Source organism: Rhineura floridana, chromosome 8, assembly GCF_030035675.1.
Source record: "Rhineura floridana isolate rRhiFlo1 chromosome 8, rRhiFlo1.hap2, whole genome shotgun sequence".
Lineage (NCBI taxonomy): Eukaryota > Metazoa > Chordata > Lepidosauria > Squamata > Rhineuridae > Rhineura > Rhineura floridana.
Window position 1 is genome coordinate 41,047,067 of NC_084487.1, and position 11,996 is coordinate 41,059,062.

The 11,996-nt window shown below is 43.0% G+C and overlaps 1 protein-coding gene across 2 annotated transcripts; it reads left to right on the forward strand.

Moving 5' to 3' along the window:
- The first annotated feature begins 760 nt into the window (after positions 1-760).
- LOC133390433 (apolipoprotein L2-like) lies at positions 761-10,221 on the forward strand. 2 transcript variants are annotated; one of them, XM_061639013.1, is made up of 4 exons: positions 762-1,150; positions 1,581-1,652; positions 6,199-6,291; positions 8,617-10,221. In XM_061639013.1, exons 3-4 carry the CDS (start codon positions 6,275-6,277, stop codon positions 9,515-9,517), a joined length of 918 nt encoding a protein of 305 aa, XP_061494997.1. In that variant the 5' UTR covers positions 762-1,150; positions 1,581-1,652; positions 6,199-6,274; the 3' UTR covers positions 9,518-10,221. The 2 variants fall into 2 exon arrangements, with proteins under 2 accessions (XP_061494998.1, XP_061494997.1); XM_061639014.1 differs by lacking the exon at positions 1,581-1,652 and having other exon boundaries at positions 761-1,150.
- The last annotated feature ends 1,775 nt before the right edge of the window (positions 10,222-11,996 follow it).

The window sequence follows — 11,996 nt, forward strand, 5'->3', positions numbered from 1 at the left end:
AGGAAGGAGAAACTTGTCCCCCACCCCACCCCACCATCTGTTAAAGCTTTCCTGTTGGCCACCCTTCCCCCTGCAAATGCTTCCAAAAATATGTGTTCTTGTTTTATTGACAGTTCAGTTGGATCCCTCTCCATTCTGAGTGATTGGGGAAAAGTCAGGGATAGTAAAACTAACCATTTGGACAAGAGTCTAGCAACATCACGAGGTGGCAGGTCTTTTTTAAGTGCTTCCAGGCAGGTGTTTTTTGTGGGATCATGCCTCCTCACACATACAAGTTTGTCACTTCATCCACATGCTACCGCGGGCATCAGTACACTAGCCCTTATTTTCTCCTCATTTAATCTGGATTTACCTTTTCCACTCGACAGCCTGGCAAGTTTTTTTTAATCGTGTTACGATGCTCTGTCTGCAATACCTGAGATACGGCTTTGACATATTAAGCCCCATTCTGTCTGCAAACACCCATATTCCCTATACGATATTTGGTGCTGGGAGATAGGAAGTACAGTTCTTTCAGTAATAAAGAAATGGAGAAAACGACAGCTCTTCCTCTTGCAGATCTAGTAACTTATTTCCCTTTCTGGAATTTCACCACGAGGAACCACAGCGCTGAAAATGACTGTTCCTCGCCAGATGCCTGCTACTGTGGGATCCCCTGGGCCCTGGACTTGCAACACCGCCTTTCGCCAGCAGCGCTCTCCGCACAAACATGGAAGCTCTCCACCTCGCGCACTCATCCTCCACCCTCTCAGTACTCTTATTTTATAAGCTCACCCGGCTTCCTAGCTCTCCCACCGCCACCCTCTCCCCTCACGCAGACATTCCCAAAGTCTCTCCCCACCGCCCCCGGTGGAGGTTCCTCCCGACCCTCCCGCCTTTTTTAGAAACACACACACGCAAACCCCAGGAAGTTTGTGCCTCTTGACTTTCCCCTTCTTTCTCTCTCTCTCCCCCTGCCTGCCTGCCTGCGAATGTTATTGGTCAACACGCTCTCCCAGCACTGGGCTCCTTCTATAGCAGCTCTGTTGACTAATCGAAAGTTGGCCTGAGTTTCAGTTTCTTTTCCCCATCCAAGGTAATCACTTCGAAGAACTCGCCTTCGACACCTCTGCACTTCAGTGTCATGCAAAACGTCGAGGCAGTCAGAAAGGTGAGTCTACTAGGAGTTTATTAGGAATTATTATCACCATCTCACCAACCAAATATTTGTGGGCTTTGCCTTGGGATTTATTTTATTTTATTTTTTAATTTTAAAATCCACACGTAGATCTCCCAACTTTTTTGAATTTTGATTATTTTATATATACAAGGAGGACACTACAGGTAAGTAACTAATTTTAAAAAAACAAAACCTATTCCCTGCCCACCTCTCCTGCCTTGGGATTGTTAAAGGGACAGAACAGACAAGTGAAATGACCAGGAGATAAGAGTGGGTTCCTTATGACGGAAAACTACAGTGGCTAGAGATTTATTTATTTATTACACGTAGGAGGTGCAAAGACAACCATGGGGGTCAGGAATGACAGAAGTGTGTAAGATACGATTTTCAAATGTTGTAGAAACATTTCATATCATTCTAGAGCTTGTGGTGACCCAGCGAGATTGGCTTGATGCATCAGACCCACCAACAGTTTTTTGTAGAAATAAATGCAGTAAGTAATTGTTTTGTACAATCATGCAATATTCCCTTTGACCCCTCCTCAATCTATCCTAAATTGATATGTTTGGGAAGGGCTAGAGAAGGTATTGCTTTATCCAGGTACTACTGTTCCAGCAGGGCAAAATTCTTTCAGAGAAGGCAACTGTGTGTGTGTGTGGGGGGGAAGACAGCTATTTTGAGGAGAATTGCATAACAATCCAAGAGTGGAATTACAGTGCCTTGCAAATATACTCAGACCCTTGACCAATGCTCTCATATTACTGAATTACAAATGGTAACATTGTAATTTCATTCTGTATGATATTTTATTTTGAAACACTGAAACTCAAAATCAGTTATTGTAAGGTGACATTGGGTTTATGTTGGAAAATGCTTGTAAGAAACATAAAAAACTGAAACGTGTTGTTTGTATTAGTATTCAACCCCTGTGCTGTGAAAGCTCCCAATTTACACAGTTGAAAGAAACTGACCTATCAAGTACACAGTTACCTTACCATTGGCCTCCACCTGTGAACCATTAAAGTTGCTGTGACATTTTCAGGATAAAAACCCCACTGTTGAAGGATCACTGGTCAGGCTGAGGATCTGAAGGAAAATGAAGACCAAAGAGCATTCTACAGAAGTGACAGATAATGTAATACAAATGCATAGATTAGGAAAAGGGTACAAAATAATATCCATGTGTTTGGATATCCCAGTGAGCACAGGTGGATCAGTAATCAGGAAGTGGAAGCTGCATCACACCACCCAGGCACTGTCAAGAAAAGGCTGTCCCTCAAAACTTAGTGCTCAAACAAAGAAACTTGTGAGGGAAGCCACAGAGAGGCCAACCATCACTTTGAAGGACCTACAGAGTTCAGTGGCTGGGAGTAATGGTGCACCAGTCAACCACATCCAGAGCTCTGCATAACACCAGCCTGTATGGGAGGATGGCAAGAAAGAAGCCGTTACTCAAAAAGTACCATCTGAAAGCATGTCTGGAGTTTTCCAGAAAGCATAAGAGTTCCCCAGCTGCGATGTGGGAAAAGGTTTTGTGGTCAGATGAGACCAAGATAGAGCTTTTTGGCCAAAACTCAAAGTGCTATGTGTGGCACAAATCTAACACTGTGCATGCCTCAAGCACACCATGCCTACAGTGCAGTATGGTGGTAGCAGCATCATGCTATGGGATGCTTCTCATCAGCAGGGACCGGGTATCTAGTTAAAATTGAAGGAAGAATGGATGGAGCCAAATACAGGGAAATACTGCCAAAGAACCTGCTTCAAACCACTACAAATGGAGGCTTGGGAGGAAATTCACTTTTCAGCAAGACAATGATCCCAGCACAAGGCCAAAGCAACATTGGAGTGGCTCAGGAACAAAAAGCTGAATGTCCTACAGTGGTCCAGTCAAAGTCCTGATCTCAATCCCATTGAGAATCTGTGGCGCTCTTTGAAAATTGCAGTCCACAAGCGATGTCCAGGCAACCTCAACAACCTGGAGCGAATCTGCCAAGAATGGGCCAAAATCCCTTTGATACTGTGTGCAAAGCTGGTCCATACCTACCCCAAAAGACTTAAAGCTGTTATTGCAATGAAAGGTGGCTCTACCAAATATTAATGTATGGGGGTTGAATACTTATGCAAGCAACATGTTTCAGTTTTTTATGTTTCTTACAAACATTTCCCAACATAAAACCAATGTCCCCTTACAATAATTGATTTTGAGTTTCAGTGTTTCAAAATAAAATATCATACAGAATGAAATCACAATGTTACCATTTATAATTCAGTAATATGAGAGCATTGGTCAGGGGTCTGATTACTTTTGCAAGGCACTGTAGTTGTGATATTAGGGGGACCTGCAACAAAATGCTGCAGCGTGGAGCTCATTGTTCCTGTTCATTGTTACAGTCAACCATGCCCTCTCCTAGTATATTCCCTTTTCTGTTTTTCCCCCCAGTAGTCAAATCTACATTCTATGTCCATTAAGCATAGTCAGTCTGCATTAGGCTGTTTTTGAGCCCCCACCCACTCTCCCCCTATAGATTTTTTCTACTTCTGCAAACTTTGTGGTTCCCCTAAACTTCCTGATACTTCCCTGGGGCAGGGGGGGAATGATGCTATTTGGCTGCATGTATAGCCACACATTTGCCACTGTGCTTAGCAAATGATGCTAGATACAAGACTACAGTCAAAAACAGCAGCCCTTTTTGTTGTGTTCACTGTCGCTCCCTCTCATATTTAGGAAGAATTGTGTTATTTCCTTGCTCCTATCAGCAGCCACCAATGATGTGAGGGCAGGAGTAGGTGTGTCAGTGGTGATTAAACAGAGAAAATTTAAGACTGCTTTCACTTTCCAGCAACAGAGCAAGGGCCATGTATGCAGTTCTACTGTAAATTACAGACTGAGACAGAGGGTGGATGGGTTGGTTCACCTCCAGCCTCCTTATCAGCAAATGCCTCACCTGTGTAGAAGCTGTGAGCTACTAGGATGGTTGTATTAGGAACACCTAGTCTGTGCTGCACTTGGCTCTTAGTAGATGTACAAGAAGATATTTCTCTGTTTAATGTTTCTTTTCGATGTACACTGCAACGTGAACCATGTAAGAGGACCAGAGGGGAACATGCCACCAAACAAAAGACCTTGGTCCTTTTCCATAACCCAGTGCTGCAACCATCACAACAATGCCAGTGTATGTGAAGGGTCAAAGTCCCTGTGTCAATTCAAAACCAGCACTGGGGCCGGGACCTTTAAGCATTGTGGCTGTCAAATGCAGCTGGTCTGAATCTGAGCACACAAATGAGTTGAAAGACAAAAAAGAAAAAATTATTGTATGAACTTTGTGGACTAGAAAGCTTATGCCACAATAAAATGTGTTAGTTTATTTTAGCAAAAGAGTTGAGGCATCATAAAGACTAACACAGCTACCCCTCTGGAAAATGTTACAAGGGACCTGCTACAAAATATTACAGCATTGAGTGCCTGTTTAGAGTTCCAGTAGGCCAGCCATGCCCAATTCCAGGCTACTCCATTCCATTCCTTATGCCCCCCACCCCACTGCCTTCTTTGACAGTTTTCCTTTAAAAGTAAGTCATTTTTCTGTGGCCACTGGACATGCTCAATAGTGGTCTGGTTATGGAATTCCCTCCTTAGTTTCCCCCCCTCTTTTTTTGTACTTCTGCAAACGTGGGGATCCTCCCCACATAAGTCTACCACTTTTCTGTACAGTGGTGCTGCTGGTTTTGCAACATATACACAGGCATTCTCCCCTGAAGATATGAAATAGAATGGTAAAGATAAGTGGGGGCTTGTAACAAATTGTTGCAGGATATCCCTGGTATGTGTATTTATTATCTGAGAGTGTGACTGAGGGGGTTAACAACAACAACAGAAGGCAGCATCAAAGATAGGAGTCTGTGCTCTAACCTGGAACTTCATACACAATATTTAATTTTTAAAAGGTGAATATTTAAAAGTGTAACTGGTCTGCATGCTAGTCAATGGAACATGGGGTTTCTGTATTCAGGCGACTGCTTGATTTGTCCTGGGAGAAGGTATGAAGGGGCAATTTAAGTAGATTGACCTTTGCCACAACCTGAGAGGAACGGGAGATCTTTGAATGGGAATCCAAACTAGCCTCAGCCTAGTTTCTGACCTGCAATATTAACAGTGGACTTTTAAAAAGGGCTAGTGTAAGCTGCACTCTCAGCAATCTTTTGCTAATATAAAGTAGCACAACTACCCCTCTGGAAACTGTTAGAGGGACCTGCAACAAAATATTGCAAACCTCCAATCTGCAGTAGGGGTGTAACAGTGAACTACACCGCAGAGCTGTTGTATCACTCAGCCCAATCTGCAATCTAGGGATAAAAGCAATGGATATTCAAGAGTGTGTGTACTTGGCCTAACCCCCAACATGCAATAGTGGTCTAATGGTGCTAGACAACACTGCAGGGTTATTGTTAAACACCAGGAATCCTTCTCTTTGTTGCTACTTTTTGGAGTTTGGGTGTGGGTGGACACAGGGGTGCCCAGTCACAGCTCCATTAACATCTTGGCTTTTTCCATTTATTTCTATAGCCAGCACTCACTTAAGATAGCTTCTCAGCACGTCAAACAAGAAATTGCAACAAATAAATAAATGATTTTGTATACTTCAGAAACAGTTTGCGTTCCCCCAAGTTGCCTAACACCTTCCCCTGCTGTGTGGATGCTGCTCTTTTGTCTACATACATGCAGACATTCTCCTCTGAAGACTGTAAGTAGATGACCAGATACAAGCATGCAGTGTTGCAGTGTAGAGTGCTCCTGTTTATATCTACACACTTTGTAGCAATGTGTTTCAGTGTGCAGCTGGCAGGACATGTGCGCAGAGCCTATTGCCAAGCACTATCTGCACATTCAACCCTAATGGGGCTTTTGTCTTACAGATACGGCTCAAGTATGACATTCAGATGTTTGAAAGAAATACAAAAATGTTATTGATAGTTTCTTTGAGATATTTTTATATAGTTTCATCTTCATCCTTTACTTTTCTATACGTTTTCCTTTCCAGACCAAAGTACACTCAGGCTAAGAGAACGTTTACAATTTAGTAGCCACCAGACATCTCCCCACATTGCCACTGGAGAATGTCAGAATTCCACAGGTAGGTCTCTTGCTGCTGCTATTCTGATTGTTTTCTTTGTGCTTTGTTTATAAAAGGAGCCCATAGCATCTATGAGATCTGAGAGACTTCACACTTCCCAACTGAGAAAGTGGAGAGAGGCTGAATATTGTCCAATCCTGTTTGAGTCCTGTAAACCAGGGGTATTGTACAGAGGATAAAGATGGCTTCCCCAATGTCCATCTTCCCAGGGGCATTATTGGTCCCATTTAAAATGCACAAAGTATGTAGCCCTTACATTGCTGGTGGGCACTGAGCCGTCATGTGGCTTCATTTTTAAAGTTTAAAAATAAAAAGAAAGAAAGGAGACCTCAGACAATCCAGTACTACAACACAGAATTACTACCAGGGCTGTGGAGTCGGTACGCCAAACCTTAGACTCCGACTCCTCTATTTTTCTACTGTCCGACTCCAACTCCGACTCCACCCAAAATTGCTTCTTGTCAATCAAAATTTATTTGGAAGTCAGAGTCAGTACATTTCTACCGACTCCGACTCCACTCAAAATTGCTCCCGACTCCGACTCCACCCAAAATAGCTCCTGACTCCGACTCTGACTCCACGACTCTGACTCCACAGCCCTGATTACTACCACCACCCAAACCTCTGTGCCCCCTTCCCAATATTTAGCAAGGTTGCCCCCCTCAAATGTTGAGAAATTTTGGTAGGTCAAATCAAAAGGAGAAAGTTTAATAAAAGGCATTTAGAACCTACTAAATCACACATCATCACACAGAAGGGCACCCTATTCATCACCCTGTTTTCTAGATCAGAGGTTCCCAAACTGTGGTCCATGGACTACTTTCATTCAGGTGGTCCATGGCATATCTGTAAAAATACAATTCAAAAATCATACTATCAACTAGCACAGCACATTACAATTGCTACAGCAGGCAGAAAAACCATCAAGTGTCCTGCCAAGACCCTCAGCAACTTTCAAGTGGTCTGTGAGGAAAATCATCTGGGGACCCCTGTCCTAGATCCTTCCATGTTCCTCCAGACTATGCCGAGTGGAGCATCCTAGAGACCATAGGACAGAGCCGGTCATAATCTTCCTCTTTGAGGACAGAGAGAGATCCACTCTCAGAGAGGGAGACCCATTTCCATAGGTCTTCTCCCCAGCACCTCAGAAACACCCCCTCCCCCAGCTTTAGATACTCTGAAGTCAAGGGACCAGACTGGGGAAAGGCATGGATCTGGAGGATCAATATCATTCCCACTCCCCCAACAAGCCCTCAAAGCAGGGAGGAAACTATGCCAATCTTGGAGCTAACGTAGAGAATGTGAAAAATTTAATTTAAAAAAAAACAGGAGAAGAGCATAAGAGCTCCACCCAACCCTCACTTCTGTCTCGTCAGCAAAACCCCAGCAGGGCATTGGATGTGGCAGATCACACACCTTTGGTTCTGCTCCCTGCCATCTTTAGGACTGCACCTAGGGATGGGGAGAAATTCAATTCAGTTTGCACTTAAAGGCGAATCTATCAAATCCAGACTTTCAAAAAACAAAACAAAAACTGAAACACAGCCACCCTTTGAAATTTGCACTTATCTAAATTTTGTGATGAAGTTCTTCAATCAAACAATGTTTACAACAATGCATATATCGCAGAGTGGTAAGCGGCGGTAACGCAGCCGAAGCTCTGCTCACAGCTGGAGTTCGATTCCAATGGAAGGAGGAAGTTGAATCTCTGGTAAAAGGGGTCAAGGTACACTCAGCCTTCCATCCATCCGTGGTCGGTAAAATGAGTACCTGGCATATGCTGGGGGGTAAAGAAAGGCCGGGGAAGGAACTGGCAATCCCACCCCATATATACGGTCTGCCTAGTAAACGTCGCAAGACGTCACCCTAAGAGTCGGAAACGACTTTTACACATAAAAGAACACAATATATAACATACAAAATGCATTATAATGTATATTAATCAAAACTGCTTACAAACTGTATTTATTAGGAGAAATTCACACTAAAATGCTGAAGAATTTTCATGAGGTTTTTCTTTTTAAAAAATGCAAATTGCTGTAGAAATGTGGATTACCAAATTTAAGATTGGAAATATGAGAAACTAAGAGAACCAAAACTGACAGATCCTTCCATCCCTAACTGCAGCCTAAGACTATTTTTGTAAGAGATGCTCAAGGAAAGTATTGAATTTCCTTTGTTTCTCTAACAATACCAATCATGCACATTTATTTTACGTCAGTCTTCCACAGAGAGCATGGGTTTCTAGGGAATGCAGGGAGCAGTTTGGAAAATGCTATCCCCATTAGCCCCCTTTTAATATGTTTTAGTTTAAATTTTTTACAGAAACAAAGGAAATAAGCCTTCAGATCTCGATGAAGCTGTTGCCCGTTTTCTCAAAGAATTTCCTGCCAAGAGAGAAGAGATTGAGAAGTGTATCAAATGTCTCCTGGAAATGGCAGATGACATTGACAAGACCCATAAGGACTGTACTATTGCCAGCATTACTGCCGGCTCTACAAGTGCAGTTTCTGGTGTCTTGAACATCCTGGGAATAGCTTTGACCCCTTTCACAGCAGGCACGAGTTTAATCCTGATGGCCACTGGTTTGGGCTTGGGGTTAGCATCAGGAGCTACTAGTGTTTCTGCTAGTGTGTCTGAGCGTATTATTCATTCGAAGGACAAGAAAAAAGCACAAGAGCTGATGAACGAATGTGAGGAAAGCCTACGAATGGTGCTGAGCCTTGAGCAAATTGGTTTCAACTGTAAATTGCCTCCACATAGTGAAGCTACTGGGAAAACCGTTCAAATGACCCATACAGCAGTCATTTCTGGTTGTCATGTTGCTAATCACATTCCAAAAATGATTGATCAGGTGGCAGGAATTGCAACACATGTAGAAGCACTGGAGTGTGCTAAAGCTAATCCTGCCTTGAAGGCTTTAGCCAAACAAGCTACAGCTGCAAGAAGCGTAGCCCGAGATGCAATCAAGGGAATTGATCAAGTCGACGATGCATTTAAAGGAACTGCCCTTGCAATGAGCAAAGGAGCTAGAGTGGCAGGTGCTGCATTGTCTGGGGTGTTTCTTGCAGTGGATGCTTATTGCATTGCTAAGGATGCCACGGATTTGTCAAAAGGTGCCAAGACAGAAAAGGCAGCAGAGATCAGAGCCAAGGCTGATAAGTTGGAGGAGATAGTGCAGAATCTCAATGAGTTCTATGAGGAACTGAGAAAAGTATGGGATTGAGGCAGACCCAAACCACACTGTGAGTGCATCAGTTATGTAATGTTGGCCCAGGTAGAAGAGCACAGAGGGAAACGCAGTGCAAGTATGACTGGTTGCAAGTAAGAGCTTGCCTTTGAGCCCACTATGGCAGTGAAGAAGCGATAGTTCTCTGCCACCTGCATATCCTCACAGTGCTGTTCAATTGAGCTTTTCTGAATGGTTTGTGACCTCTATCAGCTGCTAATAATCTTCATGAAGCCTCAGAGCCCATTGCGAGTTGTTTGCTAAGTATTCCTCAGATAAAACTGCCCTGATTTGCCTTGACTTGGATATTTTCAGAGCACCGTCTAGTCAATTCCTGAGGGGTGGTGATTCATCTAGAGCAGAAGGTGGTGTTCAATTTATTTTGGATAGGGTTGCGCTCCCCCTAAAATATTAGATATGAAGGTTGAAGATGCTGTTAGATCTGGCCTTATCATTAGAACCCCATGTGGCTGCTATGGCACAAAGCACCTTTGAGAGCATGGGCTAGTGCCAACTAAACCTCTCCTGGACAGAGATACCGCAACCATAGTTGTCCATACACTGATACATCTTATCTAGATTACCGCAATGTACTGTACTTGGGGCTACTTTTGCAGACAGTCTAAAAACGACAACTCACTGTTCTGTGAACACTAACACTATTCTGTGACACAGTGTATAAATAAAAATGCTTAATTAGACATGTTTTTAAACAATTACATTGGCTTTCATCAATTTCCAAGCACAATTCAAGTGCTGGCTTTGACCTACAATACCCTATAGATCTTGTCTTGACCTGTTCTGTAGGTTTGACTTATACTCTATAAGTCTATAGTATTGAAGGCTGTGGTGGCTGGTGCCCACTAGGACTGGTAGGGTGGTAAGCAGGGAAGCCAGCAGTAGATGAAGCCAGAGCCAATGACAGACAGAGCCAACTAATTCTAGTTTCGTCCCCATCCTTCTCCCTGTTGACTCCTACAAGCAAAACTTTCACACTAAAGGTGTAGGAAGTTGACAGTCAGTGCAACTGTCTGAACTGCTTTTAAGAAAGAAGGCAGATAGGTTGGGGCTGGCTGAGGGCAGGCTGAGACTGGTGGGACACTGCCCTCTTCATTCTAATGGACTAACCTCTGCTGCTTGAAGGACTGTCTGATCTTGCATGAACTGCTCAGGTGTCAAGACTAGTGACAACTGATTCTGGGCTCTCTGCCTTTTGAAGCAAAGCAGGTGGTGAAGATGGTCTTTTCTAATGTGGTGCCCATCTCTAAAATTAATCCCCCAGAGACGTTTGGTGTGATGCCCCCCCCCTTCCAGGTACAAATTTATTTCAGTGTTTTAGTGGATAGTTTTTGTGTTAGTATTTTATTTCATGCTGCTCTGCTACAATTTGTTTTATTGTGATTTCATTCTATTCTGGCTTTGTAAGTCATGTTGAAGGGCTCTGGCGAAAGAACAGCTAACAAAACAAGTACATAGGTAATGCTATGGTTACATATCTGGGAACAGAAAGATAATACAATGATACAGCAGGTTCTTGTTCAAACCTGAAAATGAAAAATCATATTATGATTAGTTAATTGTTGTTACTGGGGTTTACTATTATTGTTACTTATCAATTTGTATACCACTTAATGCCAAAATAGGCTTCTAAATGGTTTACAAAACGTTGTAAAGAAGCAACCTTCCTCAAGAAGAGAAAAAAGAGGCTAGCGTATGAGCCCAATAAGCATGAGCAATGGTCAGGAATGATGGGAGTTCCAGTGCAAAATATCTGCAGGGCACAAGATTGGGAAAGACTGGCCTATATCTAAGAATGTGAGATTAAATCCACAAACCTAAGTTTTTACTGCAAATTTGGAAATACATCCTTTCACTGTGATATATAACCTAACTTCCTGGCAAGCCAGGGTGGCATTCTTCTTGGAGAGGAGCAGTCTATCACTTCTATGCTGAACTCTTGCCCATCTCAGCTGGTGACATCATCTATGTTATTTTCTACACAGAAGTATCCTATGAGTAGGACAGTGGTGTTAGGATCATAAGTCTGATGTTGCCAATTAGGCCTGTAGCTCTTAACACTGGTACACAGTGAAACAAGCTGTTTATTTAGGAACAATCCCACACCACCAGTATTGCTTTCAAAACTGTGAGAACACTGAAAACAATTTGTGCCATGTTTAGTGTTGGTCAACAGCCAAATGTGAAATTGTACCAGTCCAGCCGTAGCTGAGAGCTGTTGAAATAGTCTCAGATAATATTGTACAGAACAGTAAATCATTCGTCTGCAGTATGGACTTTGGTTCTTAAGTCACTCACCATTTTGAATGGAGGAGCTCCTGTTTCCTGATGAGAGAGAACTAAGAAGAATCTCAATATACATTTGGCTCATGTGTCCAGATGCCACAGTGGGGCATGGGAAAACTGATATGTTGGATTGTGCCCACCAATACCACCAGCCCTGTCTGCTATGCATACT